General features: G+C 47.2%; 1 protein-coding gene across 3 annotated transcripts in view; it reads left to right on the top strand.

Annotated features, from left to right (window-relative positions):
* chd2 (chromodomain helicase DNA binding protein 2) overlaps positions 1–25,698 on the top strand; it is a 92,516-nt gene that overhangs the window by 19,840 nt on the left and 46,978 nt on the right. For 2 of the 3 annotated variants that reach the window (XM_068018098.1, XM_068018097.1), the window contains 8 exons: positions 8,028–8,250; positions 10,988–11,074; positions 13,100–13,158; positions 14,633–14,761; positions 16,674–16,808; positions 18,447–18,580; positions 19,282–19,507; positions 20,527–20,627. In XM_068018098.1, the coding sequence (XP_067874199.1) occupies positions 8,028–8,250; positions 10,988–11,074; positions 13,100–13,158; positions 14,633–14,761; positions 16,674–16,808; positions 18,447–18,580; positions 19,282–19,507; positions 20,527–20,627 (1,094 nt within the window). The remainder of the gene's footprint in view (positions 1–8,027; positions 8,251–10,987; positions 11,075–13,099; positions 13,159–14,632; positions 14,762–16,673; positions 16,809–18,446; positions 18,581–19,281; positions 19,508–20,526; positions 20,628–25,698) is intronic. The other variant, XM_068018099.1, reaches the window with a different exon arrangement.

Below are 25,698 nucleotides of genomic sequence, written 5' to 3'. Positions count from 1 at the left end.
TTTGGCCCATTCCCCCTTAAGTTGCATGTCAAATATTCCTGCTTTTCAAAAATCTAAAATGCATCACTTTGTTTGTAATTGTGTATGTATGTATGTGTGGGAGCTGTTGCTGGAGCTCACGCCTCCTCATGAGTGACTCAACCACTTCTTGCCAGTGTTTGTGTGAGTAAATCATTGAAATGGATCGCTACCTCCAGTCCAGCTGTTCACCCGATAGTGCAGCTTTTCTGTTAAGGGAGCATTTATAAAAGCCACCAGTCTCCTACTATGGGTGGTCGATTACAGCCCCCCACAGTAGCTTGCTCCTACTGCCTGGCTCCACACGGAATTCGCCACTCAAGAAAGAACACTGTGTGCGGGCAGTGGTTTATCCGCAGTGAGTACAGAGTGTGTAGGTAGCTGCATCTCTGGGGCACTGAGTACTCAGGTTTAATAACATTGAATGATAACAGCAAAGAAGGGGATAGTCAGCAAAATGCTGTGGATGCTGGAAATCTGAAATGAAAAGAAAATGCTGGAAATAAGCAAGTCTAACAGCATCTGTAGAGAGAGGAACCGTTAAAATGTCAGAACACAGCCCCAGAACAGTCCCTTGCTATTTCACCAAAACACTGAAATTTTTATTCCTTTCAAGCATCCATCTAATTTCATTTTGAAAAATATTGTTGAATCTGGTTTCATCATCCTTCCAGGCAATGTATTCCAGATCATCATAACTGTTCACAAAAAAAATCCCAAATCCCTCACCCCCAGTCAGTGGAAATGGTTTCTCCCCTATATATTCTTAACCATTGTGCGCGCAGTAGGATTCCACAAAAGGAGCGATTGGAATGGCTAATCTTTTTTATGATGGTGATTGAGAAGGAAAGGTCAGTCACGGCACTGGAGAAAGCATCCCCATTTTCGTTTAGCATGCCGTGGAATAGTTGACATCCATCCAAACCGTTGGATCAAGTGGTTGAGGTTTGGTTTTAAAATGGTATTTAAAGTTCTGCGCCTCCAACAATGTAGCACTCCCTCAGTATTGAAGTATAGTGTAAACCTAGATTATGTGCTGAAGCCCTGAATTGTAGCTGAAGAAACCATTGCAATCTGATACTGAGATAAGCCATAAAGAACAGTGTAACTCCAAAGTCAGGTTTTCTCATGGCTACAAAGAGCTGTTTGAGACTCCAAAGGACACTGTCTTACTGTATTACTGCGTAGAGTATAGTTCCAGTGTGGTGTTACGACCAGGTGAGAAAGGGGTCTAGGGGTTCCCTCCCAACCTTTTCCTGGTTTGACTGTGACAGGGTTTAATCTTTAAAACACCATGTTTTTAGCTTTTTCTCTGAAACATTGTTCACTGCTCTCCAGTTGTAATGGCAAAGAAGTCAACCCGATAGGGTTTCTTAGATTTAAACAAGAAAGGAGTAAATTTATTAACCTTAAAACTCTAATTCGGTTAAAATTACTAAAAATACACAACGCGACTACGCTGGCATGCATATGCGATGAACACACACGCAGATAAAGATGGAAAAGGAGAAAGGTTTGAAGCAATAGCTGGAGTTCATTTACTGTCTTTTGAGTTCGATGTAAAGTCTTTGGTTGCAGTTAAATCTTGCCATCTTGTTGGGGCCTAGTACACACTTTCAAACTTGTTTCAATGGTTTTCTGTCGTCTTGAAATCCAGTTGCAGTTTCCTCTTTTCCTGAGAGAGAGAGAGTGCGATACAGGGAGATGCTGTCATCCTTCAAGTTCAGTTGCAGTCTCCTTTTCCTGAGAGCGAGCGAGACAGGGAGATGATGTCTTCCTTCAAGTTCAGTTGCAGTCTGACCTTTCACTGTTCTGTGAACACAATTCAAACCAAACCGGGGCCAGCAGGCCAATCATGTGACTTTTTTTTTTTTTGGGACAACCTGCCTGGCGAGGTTTTGTGGATTCTTTGAATCTTAGTAGACATTCTCCGTAGAGGGCTGGAATGCTGACTTTCACACATTCAATGTCTGGAGATCAAAATCCATTTGGTTAATTGAATCAGGGAACAGTTCCATTGTCTTCTCCAGACAACTGCAGAATGCAAATGTTTCCAGCCACTGTCCTGTTGATTGCAGGTGCAGCCATATTTTCAGTCCACGAAGAGTTTAAAATTAATGATCCATATGACAAAAGTAATGTGCCTTTTTCTTGGTAGGTGTGGTTTTCATCACAGTGGCTGGAAGCTAGTTTCAAAAATGCGCAGGTGGTCATTTGAGTCTATCACTCTCTACCGTTTTGAGAGTAGGCCCTCTGCTTACATGCACACAATATATTTTAAATTTGCTGCCCAACAACTCAGATCAATGCACATTTGTAAGTGGGGTTCACAGCTAGGCAATATATTCAAGTATTTTCAGCACAGAAACAGGCCATTTAGCTTAACAGGTCTATGTCGGTAGTTATGCTCCACAAGAACTGCCTCCCACCCCTCTTCTAACCCCTTCAGCAGATCCTTCTACTCCTTTCTCCCTTTGCTCATCTAGTTTTCCCTTAAATGCATCAATGCTACTCATCTGAACAACTTTTGGTAGCAAGTTCCACTTTCTCACCACACTTTTGTAAAAAAAAAAGTTCCTCCTGAATTCCCGATTGGTTTTATTAGTGGCTATTTTACATTTATGGCTGTGAATTCTGGTCTTGTCTATAAAGTGGGACCATCTCTACATGAGCGGCGCAGTGGTTAGCACTATAGCCTCACAGCTCCAGCGACCCAGGTTCAATTCAGGGTACTGCCTGTGCGGAGTTTGCAATTTCTTCCTGTGACTGCGTGGGTTTTCGCCGGGTGCTCCGGATTCCTCCCACAGCCAAAGACTTGCAGGTTGATAGGTAAATTGGCCATTATAAATTTCCCCTAGTGTAGGTAGGTGGTAGGGGAATTGAGGGAAGGTGGGGATGTGGTAGGAATATGGGATTAATGTAGGATTAGTGTAAATGCGTGGCTGATGGTCAGCACAGACTTGGTGGGCCAAAGGGCCTGTTTCAGTGCTGTATCTCTAAATAAAAAAATAATAAATAAACATCTACTATGTCAAACCGTTTCATTAATTCTAATGAGCTTTGTCATGTCACCCTTCAGCCTTTTCCAAAGAAGAGAACCCAGCCTGTTTGATCTTTCCTGAAACGTATAATCTCTCCTCTCTGGTAACACTCCAGTAAATCTCTTTTTTCACCTTCTCCAGTGCCTCGATATCCTTTTTATATGGAGACCAGAACTGTTCACATTACTCCAAGTGTGATCTAAATTAGGTTCTGTGCAAGTTTAACGTATTTCATCTGCTTTTTCAATTCTGTCCTGCTAGAAATGAACCCCAGTGCTGTGTTTTATTATGGCCTTATTAACCTGCCTCACAGGAGAAATGCCGCGAACAACAGATGCCCCACTACATTGCTTTCATTGGTCTCACCAAAGCCTTTGACCTCACCAGCAGACGTGGTCTCTTCAGACTACTAGAAAAGATTGGATGTCCACCAAAGCTACCAAGTATCATCACCTCATTCCATGACTATATGAGAGGCACAATTCAGCATAGCGGCACCTCATCAGACCCCTTTCCAATCCTGAGTAGCGTGAAACAGGGCTGTGTTCTCACACCCGCACTGTTTCGGATTTTCTTCTCCCTGCTGCTCTCACATGCGTTCAAGTCTTCAGAAGAAGGAATTTTCCTCCACACAAGATCAGGGGGCAGGTTGTTCAACCTTGCCCGTCTAAGAGCGAAGACCAAAGTACGGAAAGTCCTCATCAGGGAACTCCTCTTTGCTGACGATGCTGCTTTAACATCTCACACTGAAGAGTGTCTGCAGAGTCTCATCGACAGGTTTGCGGCCGCCTGCAACAAATTTGGCCGAACCATCAGCCTCAAGAAAACGAACATCATGGGACAGGATGTCAGAAATGCTCCATCAATATCGGCGACCAGGCTCTGGAAGTGGTTCAAGAGTTCACCTACCTAGGCTCAACTATCACCAGTAACCTGTCTCTCGATGCAGAAATCAACAAGTGCATGGGAAAGGCTTCCACTGCTATGTCCAGACTGGCCAAGAGAGTGTGGGAAAATGGCGCACTGACACGGAACACAAAGGTCCGAGTGTATCAAGCTTGTGTCCTCAGTACCTTGCTCTATGGCAGCGAGGCCTGGACAACGGATGTCAGCCAAGAGCGACGTCTCAATTCATTCCATCTTCGCTGCCTCCGGAGAATACTTGGCATCAGGTGGCAGGACCGTATCTCCAACACAGAAGTCCTCGAGGCGGCCAACATCCCCAGCTTATACACACTACTGAGTCAGCGGCGCTTGAGATGGCTTGGCCATGTGAGCCGCATGGAAGATGGCAGGATCCCCAAGGACACATTGTACAGCGAGCTCGTCACTGGTATCAGACCCACCGGCCGTCCATGTCTCCGCTTTAAACACGTCTGCAAACGCGACATGAAATCCTGTGACATTGATCACAAGTCGTGGGAGTCAGTTGCCAGCGTTCGCCAGAGCTGGCGGGCAGCCATAAAGGCGGGGCTAAAGTGTGGCGAGTCGAAAAGACTTAGCAGTTGGCAGGAAAATAGACAGAAGCGCAAGGGGAGAGCCAACTGTGTAACAGCCCCGACAAACACATTTTGCTGCAGCACCTGTGGAAGAGTCTGTCACTCTAGAATTGGCCTTTATAGCCACTCCAGGCACTGCTTCACAAACCACTGACCACCTCCAGGCGCTTACCCATTGTCTCTCGAGATAAGGAGGCCAAAGACGAGATGAGACGATTAACCTGCCCCACTAGTGATCTATTTTAATTCTCCGCCTTGTTCTTACACTGTCCTTGGCCTCCTGCAGTATTCACTGAAGCTCAATGCTTGGTTGAGGAGCAGCACCTTACCTTTCAATTACAGCCTTCCAGATTCAACATTGAGTTCATCAATTTCAGATCGTAATCTCTGTCCCCATTTTGTTTCCTTTTTGCTGGTTTGGTTTTACTGTCTTGTTTTTCTCTTTTTTTTGTTTTTAGGCGGTAGCGGTTCCTCTAAACATCTTTTATTTCTCTACGTGCCCCATTATCATTCACAACTGGCCTTCCACCAGCAGTCCTTTCATTTGATCTCTCCTGTTTCCCACCCTATCCAGCACCTTCCCTTTTCTTTTGCTGACCCTCCCCCCTTTCACTTGCTTAAAATTAAAAGTTCTGTTGAAAGGCCATTGACCTGAAACGTTAACTCTGCTTCTCTCTCCACAGATGTTGCAAGCCCTGCTGAGTATTACCAGCATTTCTGCTTTTATTTCAGATTTCCTGTCTCTGCAGTATTTTGCTTTTGTATTTGTGTTTAGATCAGCACGTTCCAGACTTTGTGGACAGCATGGATAGAGCCTTGGGAGGAGAAATGGACAAGGGTCAAATCAGTGTATCCATTAATTTGCAGATACCTTTGAGTAACTGATGCTAACAAACTGATTTTAGGAGTTTTCCACCAATGAGACAACGCTGTTGAGAACCACCCTTTCCAAGCCTCCAAGTCCACAAAATTCAAGCAGTACAAAGCAGCGAAGGTGAAATCGAAGAGAAAATAGCAATGGCTGCTTGCTTTCTCAGGGCTGCGTGTGGTCCACAAAGCTGTGGTTTACCGGTAGATGACAAAATCCTGCTAAGCTATATTTTTAAATGAAATTTTGGAAGTTGCATGCTTCAATCTCCATATTCCTCCAAAACAAAAACTGATGTAAATATTCTACTGATTTAAAAAAAATAATAATTTCTAGTAATGTTTATCTTGACATGACCTTGCATTTTCACGATATAATCAAAGTATATAAAAATAAGGAGAGAATGTACGCCTTAGAAGACTGATTAACGTCTGAATGCTTAGTTCTATTATCCCTCCATCTAATTCTGCTTCACCTGTAGACTAAACTTGGCACTGCAACTAACACCATTGGAAGGCTGACTGTTCATAGTCATAATGATATTACGTGCTATGGGATCGTGCAGAAAGGAATGTGGGTCATCCTGTTGGCTCCTTGACCTCACCTTGGCATTCAAAGTGCCCATGTTCTGCGTTATTGTTTGGAGCTGTCCTGCAGATGCGCAGCAAAACAGTGCAACTCGATTCCTCCCCAACTCGTACCTTAAAATTCCAGCCTCCATTGCACTACCACAACAATCCTGATCGCAGGCCCACCTTCTAAAATATCTGTCAGAATTCTAATCTTGTGTCAGCTTTGTGCAATGCTCCAAAGATTTAATATCGGAGACCATCCACAGAAAACCTTTGGCTCTTCATTGCTGAATCAGTCGTAATAGCTTCTATTCTTCCTGCGGTTCTAATGAAAGGTCATTGACCCAAAACATTAATACTCTTTCTCTCTCCACAGTTGCTGCCAAACCTGCTGAGTATCTCTAGCATTTTCTGTTGTGGTTTTAGATTTCCAGCATGTGCAGTATTTTGCTTTTCTACTCTTCCTGCTCATACCTGGCAATGTTTTACTTGTTTCCTGTTCCTTTCTCCAGGGTTATGTCATTGATAAGAGGAATATCCTTCCAAATGTGAACTAAATGGTCTAAAATCTAATGAGGTTTATTAGTTTTTAAACTAGGTGCTGCTTGCTTTCCCATAACATGCTGTTGGACAGAAATAACGTTCCCTGTAACTGCCTCTGTCTCAATCTGTCTTTCTGTTCACTTTCTATTTTTTTCTGCCCTTTTTTTCAACATATTTTTCTTTCTCTTACTCTGCTCACCTTTTCTGTCTCTCTCTCCCCCATCTCTTTCTGTGTGTGTCCTTTCCGCTGCCTGTCACATACGTTCTCCATGCGTGTCTCGTCTTTCTTTTCCCAGTTCCTACGCAGATTCTGGGCTCTGATATCTGCTGAAACAATCCTGTCTCTTTCTTAGAACTGGAAGGAGTGTTTAGGCAGTATGAGAAATTGTCGTTTCCTGGAAAGCTGAGCTCTTGGCTGCAGTAAAGCAAATTACATTTGAAACTTGAGCACGGTTGCCCCATTCACACTTGAGATTTAATCCAAGTTAAGCCTTGTCTGGATTCGGCATGAAAGCTGCAATACAGCTAGTGTTTGCAGGATAAAATCTGGTGTTACATTGTGAAAATTACTGGGAGAGGAAGTTTGCATATTATGGTGTACTCCAGCTAAATATAATTGCCACTGAAAAGCACTTAATTGTCTATTAGTTAAGATGTTGACACAATGGCGTCTATGGTATTATTGGTGCCTGCTGGATGCTACAGATCAAATGGCATCCACTGTCTGCTGGAACATATGCTCTTATTTAAACAGGTCACCCCTTTTTGGTGGTGATGGATGAAAGCAGAAGTGGAGTTGGTTATGACTTGGCTTAGTGGCCCTCTGTAGTCGTGTAGCCAGCCAGCCTACACTCGTAAAGAAGGAACTGATACTTTGGAAGGATTCCAGAGAGCTGCAAGCAGCTGTGGAACTGTACCCCAGGCCAACAATTTCAGAAGAGGAAGAGAGGGGGGAAATATTAGGATGCGACCAACCTCTTCGGCAGCAATAGGGAAAGTTCATCTGACCCACTAAGCTTGTGTCCTTTTGAAAGAGAAACCCATTTTTGCATCATTTTCTCCAGAAACTGACTCTTGAACCCCTTAATACTGTTGCTTTAAATCACTGTTCTTGTAACTTACTCCACTGTTCTTAATAGTTTTTGGGTGAAAAAGCTGCAGCTGTGTCCTTTCTTATTCCTAACTTGTGTCCTCAGGTTTTTCACCCCTTCATCATAGTGAACAGTCTGCAAGCACAATGTGGCCAGTTCTTGAAAGTTGTATTAGGATCACCGGAGAATCTTTTCTGAGTAAGCGAGCCTCACTCCGTTAACCTATCCTCTGCACAGATTGCAAATTCAATCACCACTTGCCTAGATTTTTATTTTTGGTTTTAACTTTCCTTTCTAACGAGGACTCGCGGTGGGGGGGAAGCCAAGTCCTTCTGTAAATGAGAGCGAGTGTGCTGTAACCTGGTTGTCCTCATGTTCTGTTTTCTTTTTCTCAGCAACTCCGCTTCAGAAGAATCCAACCACTCTGCCTCGGGATCGGAGTCAGGCAGCCAGTCGGAAAGTGAGCAAGGAAGTGAGTCCAATAATAGCAGTTCAGAATCATCGGAATCCCAGTCTGAATCGGGAAGTGAATCAGCTGGCTCCAAGTTACAGGAAGCTGCCACAGAGAACAAGGACAAGCCATTGAGTAAGAAGGAGAGGATAGCTGATGTTAAAAAGGTACCTTTTAGAAAATAAATGAGAGGTTGCTTCCTTTGCTGTAATTCAGGTATTGGAGCTCATAGCATGCTCTGCCCTTCTGTAGGAGGCTAGATTTGAAGTGCCTTTCTGAACATTATTGAACCTCTGGGATATCCATGTAAAAGCTAGGGTGTGGCAACAGGACTGTGATGAAAAGTCACTGAAATTCTCAGTAACATTGTCACATCAGGGGACACAGAAGGAAGTAAAAAATAAAGGACTTAACTTTGAGAAACCAAATTGCACTCTTATACATTGCAGAATTCTTTGGACAGCCGACTCAAAAATTGCCTGTTCACTCTGCAAATAGAGGTGTGTGAGGAATCTCAATATCCAACCTCTGCTTCTTTCACCCCTATTACGCTTTCTACCCACTGGCCAAGAGTCACATTCCCTGTCGTCTAAAAGCTCATCAGGCACATTTTGCACGCCAGCATCCATGATCTTTGTATGAGCCCTCTCTGCTGATCGCAGCTGGAAGTTCAGTGGTGTGAACATGCCACCTAGAACAGTGTTGCTTAGTAAATACGGTCATCTTGCGTACACTAATGTTTTTGGTACTTGGAGTGCCGACCACCGATGGCACCAGTAAAACCTGAAGGGGAAGGCAGGCAACTGTCTCATCAGAGAAATTTCCCAGGGTCGAAGCGTTACAATTGGCCATACTGCATTGGGACTGGATGTGCATGGAATTTAGGAGAGGACAGGTTTTGGCTCCTTTCTGATGCCTGCCCCAGTTGGATAGCTTGCTGTCATTCACATGCCTAAGTTCCGGCATGAAGAATAACCACTGTGGTGAGTTGCCATGTTATTCCACCCTTCTCCCACCCCCAACCCATGGAGCCAGCAAGAACTGGCATCTTTACGAGAGGGGAGGAGAAGGGGGGAGAAAAACCACCAAGTAAGTCGCGCACATTTAATACCTTGCAATGCTGATTATAGCAGTAAATCTCATCTTAATGAATGAAGTATCAATTTTTTGATGAATGTGGGTGCAAATTTGGGATTGAATTTTGTAGAATTCTGACTTATTTTGTTCAAGTTTGATCTCGGTTCTGCACGTGGCCTTTGTAATTTGATTTTACTGGCATAATGACTGAATCAATAATGAGTCTTTAGGGCCTCCTTAAAATAATACTCTCATATCTCTGCCACTTTATATTAAAATGTCCTAAAGCACTAGACACAGTTTTTTTATAGTTCAGTACAAGATAGGAAGACGCAGATATTCTGTACCAATAACACCGTACAAACATCATACAGGTAAATTACCAATTAATGTTCTTGGTGGCCCTATAAGTGGTGGTTGTGAAAAGGCAGTGGTGGTGCAAAATTGTCACCTGTTATGGAGTGGGCTTTCTAAAGCATGGTTCATCCCCTAAATAATCTCCGCCATCTTTTCCAGAAGAAAATACCCCATCTTTTATCATGACTTCTTCCAGTATTATCAAGGCACTTCACGGGAGTGCAGCTAGTACATGTACGTTGCACTCACTCTCAGTACAAGCATTGGTGGGAACAATATGGGTTGATTCTCTTCCTTCCAATAATGCACAGCCTTTTGAAACCCAAGTTTGGTGTCATCAGCTATGACGTTGACTTACACTCTCGTTACTCTGTTCAATTTTGGTGACACTTGCACTATGACTTTTGGCCCTTCACCTTGGTTTCTCAATCGTGGAATAAAAACCCTTCTGAAAGTTGTCTTGAACAGTTACAGGCAGTGTGTTTGAGGTGGGGGTTGGGTAGCTGTGGGAGGGAGAATTTGCAATCAGCTGGTGCACGTGACCTAATATGGATTGCTTGTCACTTGCATTGCAACGAGAAGCTTCAGCTACTGTTTGCACTGCACATTTAATACCATGAGATTAGTCAGTTTCTCTGAAAGTTTGATCCAGACAGAAGTGAGGATTGGCTATTTTGGTCCTGGGAAGCAAAGAAAGGGGTTGAGCACTGATGTTTGCCTGAAAGATAACCCAATGAAGATTGCATGTTTCTAAAACAGTAAATATTCCCAAGAATATTTTGAAGGGTTACCTTGGTTGCGTTTTCTCCTCTTGTTCCTCTATCAGTAGCATGTTCCAGTGCTGTCACTAGAATTTCAGAGAAGTAATGGTGGGGCTGTGTAATTCTCATGCGGTTATGCTGTAGCCATTTCCCTATCCTCCCAAACAAGCTTGTCTGTAAAATATAATGGCCAAAGTGATAGTTTTATATTGTGATCAATTGCTGATAGTTACAGATTTTGATTATCCAAACCTGGGTTGTATCTGATGAGGGCACTTAGAGCTGTATCACAGCTGGATGAAGTGATAGTGATTTTATGAGAGTACAACACAAGGTTAAAGCTTATTGGCTTTAGGACAATTTTTCCTATACCTTACTGGTGTTGGTGCAATATATAAATATTTGACTAGTGTATCATTCTGTGGATTTTCTTAAAGTTATTCGGATCCCAGAAACACATCAATATGCACAACAGTTGTTGTCAATCCTTTGTGTTCATAGTAGAACTGTTTTACTTAAAGATATAAATAGTTTTAAATAGGACTTTCTCAAAACCTTTTTGAAAAAAAATCCTACTTTAAACCGTGTTTTTGTCGACAGTAATATTCTAACCTAAGACATGTTTTTGATAATTTTTCTATTAAAACATTCTAGTATAATTAAAGTGGTGGGAGGGTGCAGGCCTTATGATGGTCTGTTTATATTGCAGATGTGGGAAGAATATCCAGATGTTTATGGGGTTAGGAGGTCAAACCGCAGCAGACAGGAACCGGCTCGACTTAACGCTGGACCTGAGGTGAGTAGTGGAGAAAATAAGTATTTAAAACCGAGCACTCATATCTCTTTAAATTGATAGTGAAGCCTGTATCAATGCGTTCTCTGTGCAGTAACCACCTTCCATAAGTAATCATTCCCAACATTTCTGCCAAAGGTTCTGTACCTGCAGTAATGTTTAAAATGGTCCGATATTTTGCTGATATGTTGTAGCAAATGAAGGGATTGTGCTACATTATCAGCGTAGAATGCTGATGTCAATGTTTTATGCTAAGCCAGCAGCTGCAACAATAATGTGCCCTTAAACCAGTACCCTAATCCTTGGTTTTCTACCCATTCTCCCAGGTCAGGTAATTGAATTTCTTTCTTCCTTTCCACCCCCCAAAGTAGCCATATTCTTTGTGTAGAACTAGACCGGAGCCCAGCTGATTTATCTTGCCTCTTTTCCTCAGCCGAAGGTGGTGCTGAGGCCAATTGTATCACCTTTACTGCTGCCCTGATTGAGATCAGTTTACTCAACACAGGCAGAGATCGAGCCTTAGACCTCTGGCCTGTACAATACAATTGATACCATGCAATGCAGATGATTTAACCATCAATGTGACCTTTACTTTGTGTATTGAGGCAATGAGCAACCATTCCTGAATCAGAACAATTAAATACAGGTTTCACTATATGGTTTATCATTTTGAAGTTACACTAATCCACCACCAAGTTTTCAATCCTCCTCTTTCTCCTCCTCCAGTAAGTCAAGCAGTTAAGGCATTACGTTAGTCATAGCCTGATGGGTGAGCAGTTGTTTGAGTGAGTCATCAATGGGAAGGGAGTGTAAACCTCTTGATCGAAGAGGTGAGACATTTTATGCTTAGTAATACAGTTCTACTCTGAAGCTCCTCCTCACTGTGAAATGTATGGGACACTAATAACTTTAATATCTCATTGGTAAGTGCTGATTTGCCTCAATGACAAATGGATCTCTGGATCCTGTACACTTATTGCTTGCTGCATTTATATAGAGCCTTAGCACGTCTCAGGATGTCCCAAGGTGCTTCCTGTGCACCAAATTACTTTTGAAGTACAGTCACTGTTGGGTAGTTTACCGTTCTGCACAGATCTGCTTCTTTTACAGTCTGCCCTTCAGCGAAGTAGTGAGTCGAATTCTTAAGTAATTGTCTGAGGGCTCATCCCATGTCAAGTTCACCTGATCTGCCTGAATCATTGACTGAAGAGTTTGTTTCCATTTGTGGGGAGAGTTGCTTGTTGGTAAAGTTTTTTTAAAAAGATTTATGGACTTATGAGTTGGAAGAAAGCAGGCTGCCTTAAAACTGAGTTGGATTGTAAACATTTTTACATGCTATAGGGGATGGTAGGCTTTACAATCAGAATGCAGCAATTCTGCAAAATTATCTGTGAAAACTTCAGTCTCAATGTCACAGCATACAGCAGTTGTTCAAAGGAGACATGATCAGTGGGGACTGGGATTACTTCTAATCTAAAAGATATCCTCCAGTGGTAGGTGAAGTGAAGAAGTCCTTATTTTTCCCCTCCCTAATGCTCTGGTTTTGCTCTTGAACCCTCTCAGTCTTTCCTTCCCCGTCACACAACGTCACCCCAGTTTGTGGCTGCCCGCTGTGAAACATTGTTAATCAGGAAATAGCGGAGCTGCTGGAAAGAGATTACTGATGTCAACAGAGTGGTTTTGAGTTTGTAGAAACCTGAACTGGGGCGGATGAGAGGGGAGAGAGAATGGGAGCAGAGTCAGCGTGAGCCAGTATCTCTGGACAAGTACATGATATTGATGGATGAGTTTGTCAGTGTACCTAGTTTGGGTGGGGGTGATTGGAGTGGGGGAGGGACCTGTCAGTTACAGGTGCTGCCATCCCTACCGAAATGTCCAATGGGAGCAAAAAGTTAATCTGTTTAATTGGAGTGTGCGGAGTTTGAGATTTGCTGAGGGGATGGTGGGGGGCAGCTGCTGGGAGATTGTATATAATGGGTAGGGGGAAGAGCGGACTGAAACATTCAAGTAAAACTTTTTTCCAAACAGAGCAGCGAAAACTCGGAGAATGAGATGCCAAGGCGACGAGGGAGAAGGAGAGCCACAAAGTGAGTCATCCAGAAATTTGCGCGCTGATGTATTTGTGCAGATTGCATGTGATTTCATTCAGTGCAAGGGTCAGACACTAATTTTTATTTTCTGTGTGCAAGTTTTGTGCTTCACAAGCTGAGCGTTTTGTATTGGAATTTTAATTTCAGGCAGCCAGGCTCTGTATCAAGCACTTTCTGGTCAATTGCAGGATGGGTTATATAAAGAAGGAAGGCTGCCCATCAACCACTCTCAAATTTCCCAGGAACCAATTAAAAATGCTTTAGCCTTGTCCAATTCTACGCTGACTCTCACAGTTGTTGGCATAAAGCTCTACTGTAGCAAGCAACGCCACGGGAGGTCCACTAGTGGAACTTTTAAAAGAAATTCTACAGACTGCTAATAATTTGCAATTTAGACAGAAAATTGCATTAATACACATCAAAGTCATCAACACCTGAAAAGAGGAAAAAATTGAAACATTTATGACCTGCCTGTATTTCTAGCATTTTCTCTTATTCCTGTTCCTTTCACAGGTTTTCCTGTTGTGTTTGCAGTGAAACACTTTGGGCTGGATTTTATAATCTCTGCAGCGAGATGAAAAAATGGCAGCCCGACCGTGCGGCGGTTCATTTGCATCCCCAGGGCGCTCTTTCTCTTCCCACCCCCCCTCCCCATATCATGTGGAGGGGACGGGCTGTCCATCGCAGGCAATAGCGTCAGCTGTCTGTGCACAGGTGCTGACTCCCTCCTTAAAGGGCTATCAGCCCTACTGGCTAATTTAAATATTTAAAGGTAAATTGAATTAAAATAAATAAACACGTCTCTTTTGCCCCCTGCCACCATCAATAACAATTAAATTAATTAATTGCCGTTCCCTCCCCAAAATACTTACCTTTACCAGCTGACCTCCCTTCTACCCCTCCAGAAAAAACTACACCAACCCTTCAATTACAACCCTTCCCACCATCCCCTACACCCAAGACATTAACTGGACCCCGTTCTCTCCTCACCCGCTCTGATAAAATTACCCCCCCCCGCCATGTTGCCCCTCGCTTCCCCGGACGGGGATCCGAAGGGGCGGGAGTGCAGACTGCTGGGCCGAAGATTGCAGCAGGATATTAGGTGGCGACATGAGCTTAATTAAATCAATCATTTTAATTTATTTAAATATTCATATTTGGGGTTCCGTTACCGAGCAGTGGGAGGGGCCACCACGAGACCTTGCCGCTGCCGGTAATATCGGGGTGCATGGCAGTCCTCTCCGGGAGGCATTTTCTGCCCCCCCCCCCCCACTGCCAAGAAACCCGATGTCGTGGGGGTGGGTAAAATCCAGCCCATTGTTTTAATCATTTGCGTAGTGAACAGAGGGAAGCATGCAGTGGGGTTGCTCTGTCAGTGTGCAGCCATGTTAATTGTAAACAGTGTGTGCAGTCTGTTTGCACCATTGTGTCTGTTCTCAGAACGAGCTAAGTGATTCCAATTGTGTGTCAGTTGGAAAAATGCAGAATCTGAGGATGAGGATGAGGAAAAAGAGGAGGAAGATGAGGAGGAAGAGGCAGCGAGCAGCGCCGAAAGTGAGCCTGAAAGAAAAGTCAGAGCCCGTCGACCAATTACCAGAAGGTGAGGTGGAGACAGTGTTTTTTTTCATACATGTTGCTGCCAAGTCCTCCAGGACAGCTGCACATCAGTACACAGCTAATATTTATTTCTTATAAACTTGTCATTTTAAAAAAATTGTTGTTGGAGACTTTCCTCAGTCCTGAGGTTGCTTTTGCCCACAATTGACTTGGCAATCTTCCCTGTAGATCATTAAATTTAAAACCATTGGTGGCTGAAATTAAATGGCTTCCTCTCATCAGGTCCAGATTTATTTTTAAATTTGAAACCATGGGAACTTTGTGGTCTGTACAGATATTTAACCAGCTCAAATAATTGTGTTACAAAGTACCCATTTGCACGCACCCTTCTTTTCTCTTGTACCCTCTCGCTTAGAATCATCTGGATCATTCAGCTCCTCGTTCCTCTGCCAACTCTGGAAGAACTATCCAATTTGTCCCACTTGACTGCTCTTCCCTCATAGCCCTACAGATTCTCTTTCTTCAAGTTATTTATCCAATTTTCTTCAAAAGTTATTGAATCTACTTCCACCTTCATTTCTGGCAGTGCCTTCCAGATCACAACAACTTGTTGCAGATATTTTTTCCCTTGTGTTCCCTCTGGTTCTTTTGCCAGTCACCTTAAACCTGTGTCCTCTGGTTACCAACACTACTGCCATTGGAAACGGTTTCTCCTTATTTACTCTATCAAAACTGCTCATGGTTTTGAACAGCTCTATTAAATCCCCTGTAACCTTCTGTGCGCAAAGGAGAACAAACACAGTTTTGCTAGTCTCTCCATGTAACTGAAGTTCTGCATCCTGGTACCATTCTTGTAAATCTCCTCTGCACCCTCTCTAAAGCCTTGACATCTTTCCGAACATATGGTGCCCATGATACTCTACTTGGGACCTAACCAGTGTTTTATAAAGGTTTAACATAACTTCCTTTTCTTTTCTACCTTGTATCTCTAACATAAAGCCCAGGATCCTGTATGCCTTTTTTCCCCCAAAAAATATACTTTATTCATAAAAATCTGCTTTAAAAAAAAAAGCATTACAAAACAGCACCAAGTTGACATTCCAAAAAGTGCAAAGGAAATCCGTTTTCTCCGATACAGGAGTGAGTTGCCTCACAACCCATTCCATTTTACATGCTATGGACATTTTACAGCAAACCCATATTTGATACCCTGCGCAACTTGTCCTGTCAGTTTCAAAAACTTGTGTATGTATACCCCAAGGCCTCTGTTCTTGTACCACCTTTAAAATTATACGGTTTAGTTGATACTGATCTCCTACCAAATTCTTCCTAGCAAAATGAATCACTTCAAACTTCTCTGCGTTAAATATCATCTGCCATGTGTCTGCCCATTTTGCCAGTCTGTCTATGTCCTCTAGGAGTCTCACTGTTTATTGTATTTTCAAATTTTGTGTTAATTTGCATAATTTGTAATTATGTCTTGTGTACCCAAGTCTGGATCATTAATTTATATCAAAAAGGCAGTGGTCCCAATACTGACCCCTGGGGGACACCATTGCACACTTCCTCCAGTCTGAAAAACAACCTCACGCCACTCCTCTCGGCTTTCACTTCCATAGCCAATTGTATATGCACAAAGTCACTGTCCCTTTTTAATCCCATGGGCTTTTAATTTTGCTTTATCAAGCACCTCTCCAGTTCTTCCTTCAAAAAAAGTCAGGTTTCCTTCCCGTCAGGTTTCCTTCCCTAACAGAAACCCTCCAGTGACACATCCAAAGAGACATGAGTTCGCAGGCAGCCCAGAAAGTCTGTTTTAATTGGCGCTGGAATTGCAGACCAACCAGGATGCAAAGAAGGCCATGATTGACCAATGGATCACACACTGCCAGTAGATTCTGAGTCAGCAGTTCTCATTGCTTAGGAGTTTCTAACTGATTTATTGATAATTTTTCTAGACCACCAGCCAGGACTCAAGGTAAAAGACAAAAGACTCGGAGGGGAAAGAAAAGGAGGAGGGATTCTTCTGACGATGATGACGACGATGACACTCCCAAACGGCAAACTCGCAAGTGTGTGACTAAAAATGTGAGGTTAGTGGAGTTTGTGACTTTGTCTGAATGTTCACCAGTGAAAGAACTCACTGCAAACTGAATCTATCATCTTAACAGGGTCAGTGATGTGAAATCAAATTTTGCTGGTGGTATTAATAAATTAATTTTCTGATCTGTCTGTGGTGATAACACGAGAAAAGTCGAGGGTAAGAAAATTAGCCCAATGACGCCATCTTTATCAGATTCTGACTGTGCCAGTCAACCATGCTTAGAACTCCCCTAAAGTCTGTAGCCTTGAAGTTACACTGTGGTTAGTAGCATGTGAATGCTCACATGTTTGTATGAAGTTCATTCCACTGTTATACCTGTGTAGCTGTCAGCTCACAGCTCCACTGCCCTGTCTGGCAGATGATTCCAACTTGCTGGTGTCAAGAGGTTCCTGTTGTAATGCTGCTCATCTTACCCTGTTGCAAGTTTTAGAAGTATTTTATGTAGCACTTTATCATGTCTAATATTCAAGATATACCTTGCCTCAGCCATTTCATGCCTGCTGTTCTTTTGAGATCAGGGTTGAAATTGGTTAGTATGATCTCTGTGCCCCTTTCTTTCCAATTGTGGAATAGATACCAGTCTTCAAAACATTAGCTAGTTGGGCAAAGCACTAAAGGGCTGCTCCTGGTGGAACTGCATCCATTGTGAGTTACCACGTTTTGAGGGAGTAAGGTTAAGAGAAGAACATAACTCTGAGCAGGAGTAGGCAATTCAGCCCCTCAAGCCTGCTCCGCCATTCAATACGATCATGGCTGATTTCATCTCAGCCTCAACTCCACTTTCCTGTCTGTTCTCCATAACCATTCAACCCTTTACTAATTAAACATTTTTCTATCTCCTCAAAGTTACTCAATGTCCCAGCATCCACCGCACTCTGGGGTAGTGAATTCCACAGATTCACGACCCTTTGAGAGAAGTAATTTCTCCTCATCTCTGTTTTAAATCTGCTACCTCTTATCCTAAAACTATGACCTCTTGTTCTAGATTGCCCCACCAGAGGAAGCATCCTCTCTACGTCTACTTTGTCAATCCCCTTAATTATCTTATATACCTCAATTAGATCTCCTCTCATTCTTCTAAACTCTAGAGAGTAAAGGCCTAAACTGCGCAACCTCTCTTTATAAGACAAACCCCTCATCTCTGGAATCAAGAAAATAAATGCAAACATTTTTTATAAATTTACGAAGCTTGTGCGTGGTGAGCAACTTATTCAAATGAATCAAAGCTATATTCCTCGTATTACTAGTGGATGCTGAGCCTCAGCTGGTCTTTGCTTCTTGTAGCTTTGAGGACCCTTCTGGCTTTTTCCTGAACACATCTTACTGATAATTTATAACCTGACTAATGCACCTAATAATGCCATTTCTCTGGATTCGTGCCTGGACAGTTGTTTGGTCTCCCATTTGAGATTTGTTCAGTTTCACATTTTTCTGCATTCCATTCACTGTGCCAGTTTGAGAAGTAACTGTAATTGTCACTCTATTGCACTGCGCATTGAGACGAGGGGATAATCCTGGGAACTGTGTGCAGTAAACCCCATCTGGGTTTGGAAAGGATTGTTGCCCTTAGTGCAGCAAACCAGAGGATGGCTTTTTTTTAATAATGTGACTGTTATTGTGTTTGCAGTTATAAAGAAGATGATGATTTTGAGACTGATTCAGATGATCTCATCGAAGTTACAGGCGAGCCAGCACAGGAGGAGAATGATGACAGTGAAACCATTGAGAAAGTGATTGACTCTCGCACTTGGAAAAAAGGAGGTGAGCCGAATGCCAAATCTTCATTTGGTGTAGAGAATGGCACATCCCTCCCTGTTAATCACTCCATCTGGCAGAAGACAAGTACTTGCTTCTGAACCCAAAATATCCTTGGATGATAGGTTTCTCCTCTGGCTAGTTAAGGTTTGCAGGAACTTTGGACCAGAACTGGAAGATTGCTGGAAGATCTTAATCTAAACTTGGGGTTTCTGTTTCGCCAGAACATGATTTTTTAAAAAAAAACTGCTGGAGATCTGAAAATTTCAGAAATAAACAACAGGCTGGTCAACAAAGGAAAGAGAACGAGATTATCGATTTGCCAATCAGTGCCAATAAAAATGATCCACTGAAATCATTAACTTTTTTAGATGCTGATTGGCCTGCTGTGTGTGGCAAAATATACTACTTTTATATAAATTTAGCATTACTTGGGCCAAAGTTGGGGCAGAAGGGAAATTCAGTCTGAGTCGAGTGTGTATCTGTCTCGCTTACCCCCCTCCTATTCTTGCCGCCCCCTTCCTGTCCTTTCCTCACCTCCTTCCCCCCTACCCCTATCCCCAGGTCTCGGTTCCACCCCACCCCACCCCACCCCACCGAGTCTCATTCACACATCCCCTCCCGGTCTGCACCATAACACATGGAATAATTGAGGGAGACGGTAAATTGGAATCAGTTTAATACATTTCTTTTTCCCCTATTGGCAGCCGTTGGAGCCCCAACCACAGTCTATGCGGTAGAGGCTGACGGGAATCCAGGGGCAGACTTTGATCCGGAGAAGGATGAGAAGGAGGTGCAATATCTAATCAAGTGGAAGGGCTGGTCGTACATCCACAACACCTGGGAGAGTGAAGAGTCATTGAGACAGCAGAAAGTGAAAGGACTGAAGAAATTAGAGAATTTTATCAAAAAGGAGGAAGAAGTAAACCAGTGGTAATGTATGACACTCCTCTTCCTGAATGTGTTAACCGTGGTTCAACTAGTGTAGTGGAGCTTCATCATCAGTGCAGATAGACGTTCATTTCTTTGGCACAAGAGGAAGTGCAAACTGTCCTGTATGTAGAATAACTTCAGCATGCATTTGAAGTCAAATGTCATTTAGGACTGGATGCTGCGTTCGGTTAGCTTGCTTTGACCTTTGGGTCCCAAATTTGAATCCAGCCCACACTGATGGGATGAAAGTCTCCTTTGCTGTGTCTCCAGGTTAGTTATGAGATGCCACATCATGAAATGCATTCCACAGATGTAGACAGATTTTGGAAGGGCATCATCTAGAATTGCTCTAGATTTCTTTCCAGGGTTGAAATGGGCATTGTACAAAACTCCATTGGCTCACCATTGCTTTTTACTGAAATCCCAATGGCACGAGTAATGCTGAGATATTGTGAATTCATGCTTCCCTAGCAGTCGTTTTCCATTTGGTTAAAGACCAACAATTAAGATCCAGCTTGTAGTTCACTCTTTTCATTATTAAAGGAGGAAAGATAACTGGTGGTGGAGAATGCTCGCAGTGTGAAGTTTGGACCATTTGTCTATTTACACATGCTTAACAATTAATAGCCTCCATGACGAGCCATTCAGCTGAAAGGTTTGTCTGTGACGGCTGCTCTTTAAGGGCAAATGAGGCAGATGCTGACAATGGGAACAGAAGCCATTTGTATCGGCAAGTGAACTCAGGATGCTCGTGCATGGGGTGTCTGAGCTGACGTCTGAAGATTGAATCAAATTCCATTGACCAACTAATGAAACGAGAGGAAGGGCTGGCAAAACATTAAGGGCTGTATCAAAATCTTAGCATCAAAGCAGTTATGGCATCCTTTAACTCCTCTTTGGCCTCCTTGTCTCGAGAGACAATGGGTAAGCGCCTGGAGGTGGTCAGTGGTTTGTGAAGCAAACTAGTGATCATAATATACCTGAAGATTGCCTCACTTATTCTGTACTCTCGATTTCAGGCTGGCCAAAGCATCCCCAGAAGATATAGAGTATTATAACTGTCAGCAGGAAATGGCTTTTGACCTCAATAAGCAATACCAGATCGTGGAGAGAGTGATTGGTAAGGATTGGACTGGCATTTTTGAATATCACAAAGAACAATTAGTAGACTATTAAAAGTTGCTGCATGTGTTTTTCAGTAATCCAAAGGGAAAGGTACGATAGAAAGAAAACTACAATTATGCAAAGTTTGTGCTTGAATAGCTTTTCTTTTGATTATTGAAAGGTTAAATGCTGTTGAAAATGATCTGGACTTGGTAATCTTTGTGGTTTAAATTTGCCAAACCAGCAATGTCTCTACAGTCAAATTTCCTGCTCATGCTCCCTTTCTAGGCTCCAGTGAGGAATGGCCATTTAGGGTTGGGTATCCAAGTGAATCAGGTTCCCAGGGAGCTGCACATAACATATATCATTGCTTTTAGGAGAGGAATGGAGTGTGGTGAATGGGACAAGGACTTGAGCCCTAGATTAGATTTCTCCAGGATGCAAGAGATGCCAAATCCAGAAAACCTGTTTCTGATTCAACTTGTTTTGATTATTAACCAAAGCCAAACTTGAAATTAGCTCATTAAGTTTGTCCTTCTGAACATCTGTGAAGCTGATTGCACAGAGAGTGGGGAAATACAAAATGTTCCCAGAACAAACCCAAAGGCACACTCTGTCTCTCAAACCATTCGTTTCATAAAACATTCTCTCTCTGACTTTCTAAACAGAAAGGAACACACATGCTTTTAACTTGTTTTAATTTTCTTTTCCTCTTTGAGGCTGATCCTCCTGGTAGGACAGGGGAATTCTTCTCCAGCATTATTTGTAGTAATTCATTTCTTTTCTATTTGCCTCCCCTCCCCCCCTTCCCTCCCCTCCCCCCTCCTCCTTCCCTCCCCCCCCCTTCTCCTTCCCTCCCCTCCCCTTCTCCTTCCTCCCCCCCCCCCCCTTCTCCTTCCCTCCCCTCCCCCCCCTTCTCCTTCCCTCCCCCCCCTTCTCCTTCCCTCCCCTCCCCCCCCTTCTCCTTCCCTCCCCTCCCCCCCCTTCTCCTTCCCTCCCCTCCCCCCCCTTCTCCTTCCCTCCCCTCCCCCCCCCCTTCTCCTTCCCTCCCCTCCCCTCCCCCCCCTTCTCCTTCCCTCCCCTCCCCCCCTTCTCCTTCCCTCCCCTCCCCCCCTTCTCCTTCCCTCCCCTCCCCCCCCTTCTCCTTCCCTCCCCTCCACCCCCCCCTTCTCCTTCCCTCCCCTCCCCCCCTTCTCCTTCCCTCCCCTCCCCCCCCTTCTCCTTCCCTCCCCTCCCCCCCCTTCTCCTTCCCTCCCCTCCCCCCCCTTCTCCTTCCCTCCCCTCCCCCCCCTTCTCCTTCCCTCCCCTCCCCCCCCTCTCCTTCCCTCCCCTCCCCCCCCTTCTCCTTCCCTCCCCTCCCCCCCCTTCTCCTTCCCTCCCCTCCCCCCCTTCTCCTTCCCTCCCCTCCCCCCCCCTTCTCCTTCCCTCCCCTCCCCCCCCTTCTCCTTCCCTCCCCTCCCCCCCCCTTCTCCTTCCCTCCCCTCCCCCCCCTTCTCCTTCTCCTCCCCTCCCCCCCTTCTCCTCCCCTCCCCCCCCTTCTCCTTCCCTCCCCCCCTTCTCCTTCCCTCCCCTCCCCCCTCCTCCTCCCCCCTCCCCCCTCCCCTCCCCCCCCTCCTCCTCCCCCCCCTCCCCCTCCCTCCCCTCCCCCCCCCTCCCCCCCCTCCCCCCCCTCCCCTCCCCTCCCCTCCCCTCCCCTCCCCTCCCCCCCTTTCCCCTCCCCCCTCCCCTTTCCCCTCCCCTCCCCCCTTTCCCCTCCCCTCCCCCCTTTCCCCTCCCCCCTTTCCCCTCCCCCCCTTTCCCCTCCCCCCCTTTCCCCTCCCCCCCTTTCCCCTCCCCCCCTTTCCCCTCCCCCCCTTTCCCCTCCCCCCCTTTCCCCTCCCCCCCTTTCCCCTCCCCCCCTTTCCCCTCCCCCCCTTTCCCCTCCCCCCCTTTCCCCTCCCCCCCTTTCCCCTCCCCCCCTTTCCCCTCCCCCCCTTTCCCCTCCCCCCCTTTCCCCTCCCCCCCCTTTCCCCTCCCCCCCTTTCCCCTCCCCCCCTTTCCCCTCCCCCCCTTTCCCTCCCCCCCTTTCCCCTCCCCCCCTTTCCCCTCCCCCCCTTTCCCCCCCTTTCCCCTCCCCCCCTTTCCCCTCCCCCCCTTTCCCCTCCCCCCTTTCCCCTCCCCCCCTTTCCCCTCCCCCCCTTTCCCCTCCCCCCCTTTCCCCTCCCCCCCTTTCCCCTCCCCCCCTTTCCCCTCCCCCCCTTTCCCCTCCCCCCCTTTCCCCTCCCCCCCTTTCCCCTCCCCCCCTTTCCCCTCCCCCCCTTTCCCCTCCCCCCCTTTCCCCTCCCCCCCTTTCCCCTCCCCCCCTTTCCCCTCCCCCCCTTTCCCCTCCCCCCCTTTCCCCTCCCCCCCTTTCCCCTCCCCCCCTTTCCCCTCCCCCCCTTTCCCCTCCCCCCCTTTCCCCTCCCCCCCTTTCCCCTCCCCCCCTTTCCCCTCCCCCCCTTTCCCCTCCCCCCCTTTCCCCTCCCCCCCTTTCCCCTCCCCCCCTTTCCCCTCCCCCCCTTTCCCCTCCCCCCCTTTCCCCTCCCCCCCTTTCCCCTCCCCCCCTTTCCCCTCCCCCCCTTTCCCCTCCCCCCCTTTCCCCTCCCCCCCCTTTCCCCTCCCCCCCTTTCCCCTCCCCCCTTTCCCCTCCCCCCCTTTCCCCTCCCCCCCTTTCCCCTCCCCCCCTTTCCCCTCCCCCCCTTTCCCCTCCCCCCCCTTTCCCCTCCCCCCCTTTCCCCTCCCCCCCTTTCCCCTCCCCCCCTTTCCCCTCCCCCCCTTTCCCCTCCCCCCCCTTTCCCCTCCCCCCCTTTCCCCTCCCCCCCTTTCCCCTCCCCCCCTTTCCCCTCCCCCCCTTTCCCCTCCCCCCCCTTTCCCCTCCCCCCCCTTTCCCCTCCCCCCCCTTTCCCCTCCCCCCCCTTTCCCCTCCCCCCCCTTTCCCCTCCCCCCCCTTTCCCCTCCCCCCCCTTTCCCCTCCCCCCCCTTTCCCCTCCCCCCCCTTTCCCCTCCCCCCCCTTTCCCCTCCCCCCCTTTCCCCTCCCCCCCTTTCCCCTCCCCCCTTTCCCCTCCCCCCCTTTCCCCTCCCCCCCTTTCCCCTCCCCCCCTTTCCCCTCCCCCCCTTTCCCCTCCCCCCCTTTCCCCTCCCCCCCTTTCCCCTCCCCCCCTTTCCCCTCCCCCCCTTTCCCCTCCCCCCCTTTCCCCTCCCCCCCTTTCCCCTCCCCCCCTTTCCCCTCCCCCCCTCCCCCCCTTTCCCCTCCCCCCCTTTCCCCTCCCCCCTTTCCCCTCCCCCCTTTCCCCACCCCTCCTTCCCCACCCCTCCTTCCCCTCCCCTCCTTCCCCTCCCCTCCTTCCCCTCCCCTCCTTCCCCCTCCCCTCCTTCCCCTCCCCTCCTTCCCCTCCCCTCCTTCCCCTCCCCTCCTTCCCTTCCCCTCCCCTCCTTCCCCTCCTTCCCTTCCCCTCCCCTCCTTCCCCTCCCCTCCTTCCCCTCCCCTCCTTCCCCTCCTTCCCTTCCCCTCCCCTCCTTCCCCTCCTTCCCTTCCCCTCCTTCCCTTCCCCTCCTTCCCCTCCCCTCCTTCCCCTCCCCTCCTTCCCCTCCCTCCCCTCCCCTCCCCCTCCCTCCCCTCCCCCTCCCCGTCCCCCTCCCCCTTCCCCCCCTCCCCTCCCCCTTCCCCTCCCCCTCCCCTCCCCTCCCTCCCCCTCCCCTCCCCCTCCCCCTCCCCTCCCTCCCCCTCCCCCTCCCCTCCCTCCCCCTCTCCCTCCCCCTCCCCCCCCTCCCCCTCCCCTCCCTCCCCCTCCCCTCCCCCCCCTCCCCTCCCCCTCCCCTCCCCCCCCCTCCCCTCCCCCTCCCCTCCCCCCCCCTCCCCTCCCCCCCCTCCCCTCCCCCCCCTCCCCTCCCCCCCTCCCCCTCCCCCCCTCCCCTCCCCCCCCTCCCCCTCCCCCCCCTCCCCCTCCCCCCCCTCCCCCCCCTCCCCCTCCCCCTCCCCCCCTCCCCCTCCCCTCCCTCCCCCTCCCTCCCCCTCCCCTCCCTCCCCCTCCTCTCCCTCCCCCTCCTCTCCCTCCCCCTCCTCTCCCTCCCCCTCCTTCCCTCTCCCCCTCCTTCCCTCTCCCCCTCCTTCCCTCTCCCCCTCCTTCCCTCTCCCCCTCCTTCCCTCTCCCCCTCCTTCCCTCTCCCCCTCCTTCCCTCTCCCCCTCCTTCCCTCTCCCCCTCCTTCCCTCTCCCCCTCCTTCCCTCTCCCCCTCCTTCCCTCACTCCCTCCTTCCCTCACTCCCTCCTTCCCTCACTCCCTCCTTCCCTCTCTCCCTCCTTCCCTCTCTCCCTCCTTCCCTCTCTCCCTCCTTCCCTCTCTCCCTCCTTCCCTCTCTCCCTCCTTCCCTCTCTCCCTCCTTCCCTCTCTCCCTCCTTCCCTCTCTCCCTCCCTCCCTCCTCCTCCTCCTCTCCACCCGTGCTGGGGGGTCAGCAAAATGGGTCAGTTCAATCTATAGGTATAGCTGCTAAACTATCTTGGTTAGAACACCCATTCTTTGCCAGCTTAGTCCATGCCAACCTGCAAGTTTCCAAACCACAGTTTACTGTGGTATTTGCTCAATCTGTTCCTGCTCCTCCCAGCTATCCAGACAAGATTGGGATTCGATTCCAAGCACTTAGGATAGTAGCCAACAGGATACACATAGTTTGTGTTATTTACAAAAACTTTTAGTTAAAACATAAAAAATCAATAGTGTATATAGTTGTTAATATGAATGAGTTGGTTCACTTTGAGTTTTACACTTAATGTTATGCACGACAGTACTTCTGATAGCTGTAAACAAAATGCAGATTGAGCTGCTGATTTTAACAGCTGTCATAGAATGATACAGCACAGAAGGAGGCCATTTGGCCCATCATGCCTGTGCTGGCTCTTTGCAAAAGCTATTCACCAAGTCCCATTCCCTTGCTCTTACCCCGTAGCTCTAAGCTTTTTCCCTTCAGGTCACCTAGTCTCCATTGAATCTCAAGCAGCGGATTCCAGATTGCAACAACTTGCTGTGCAAAAAAAATGTTTTTTTTTACCAGTTAGCTTAAATTGGTATCC

The sequence above is a fragment of the Heterodontus francisci genome, chromosome 38 (genome assembly GCF_036365525.1).
Source record: "Heterodontus francisci isolate sHetFra1 chromosome 38, sHetFra1.hap1, whole genome shotgun sequence".
Taxonomy (NCBI): domain Eukaryota; kingdom Metazoa; phylum Chordata; class Chondrichthyes; order Heterodontiformes; family Heterodontidae; genus Heterodontus; species Heterodontus francisci.
This window is presented reverse-complemented; position numbering and strand designations above follow the sequence as displayed.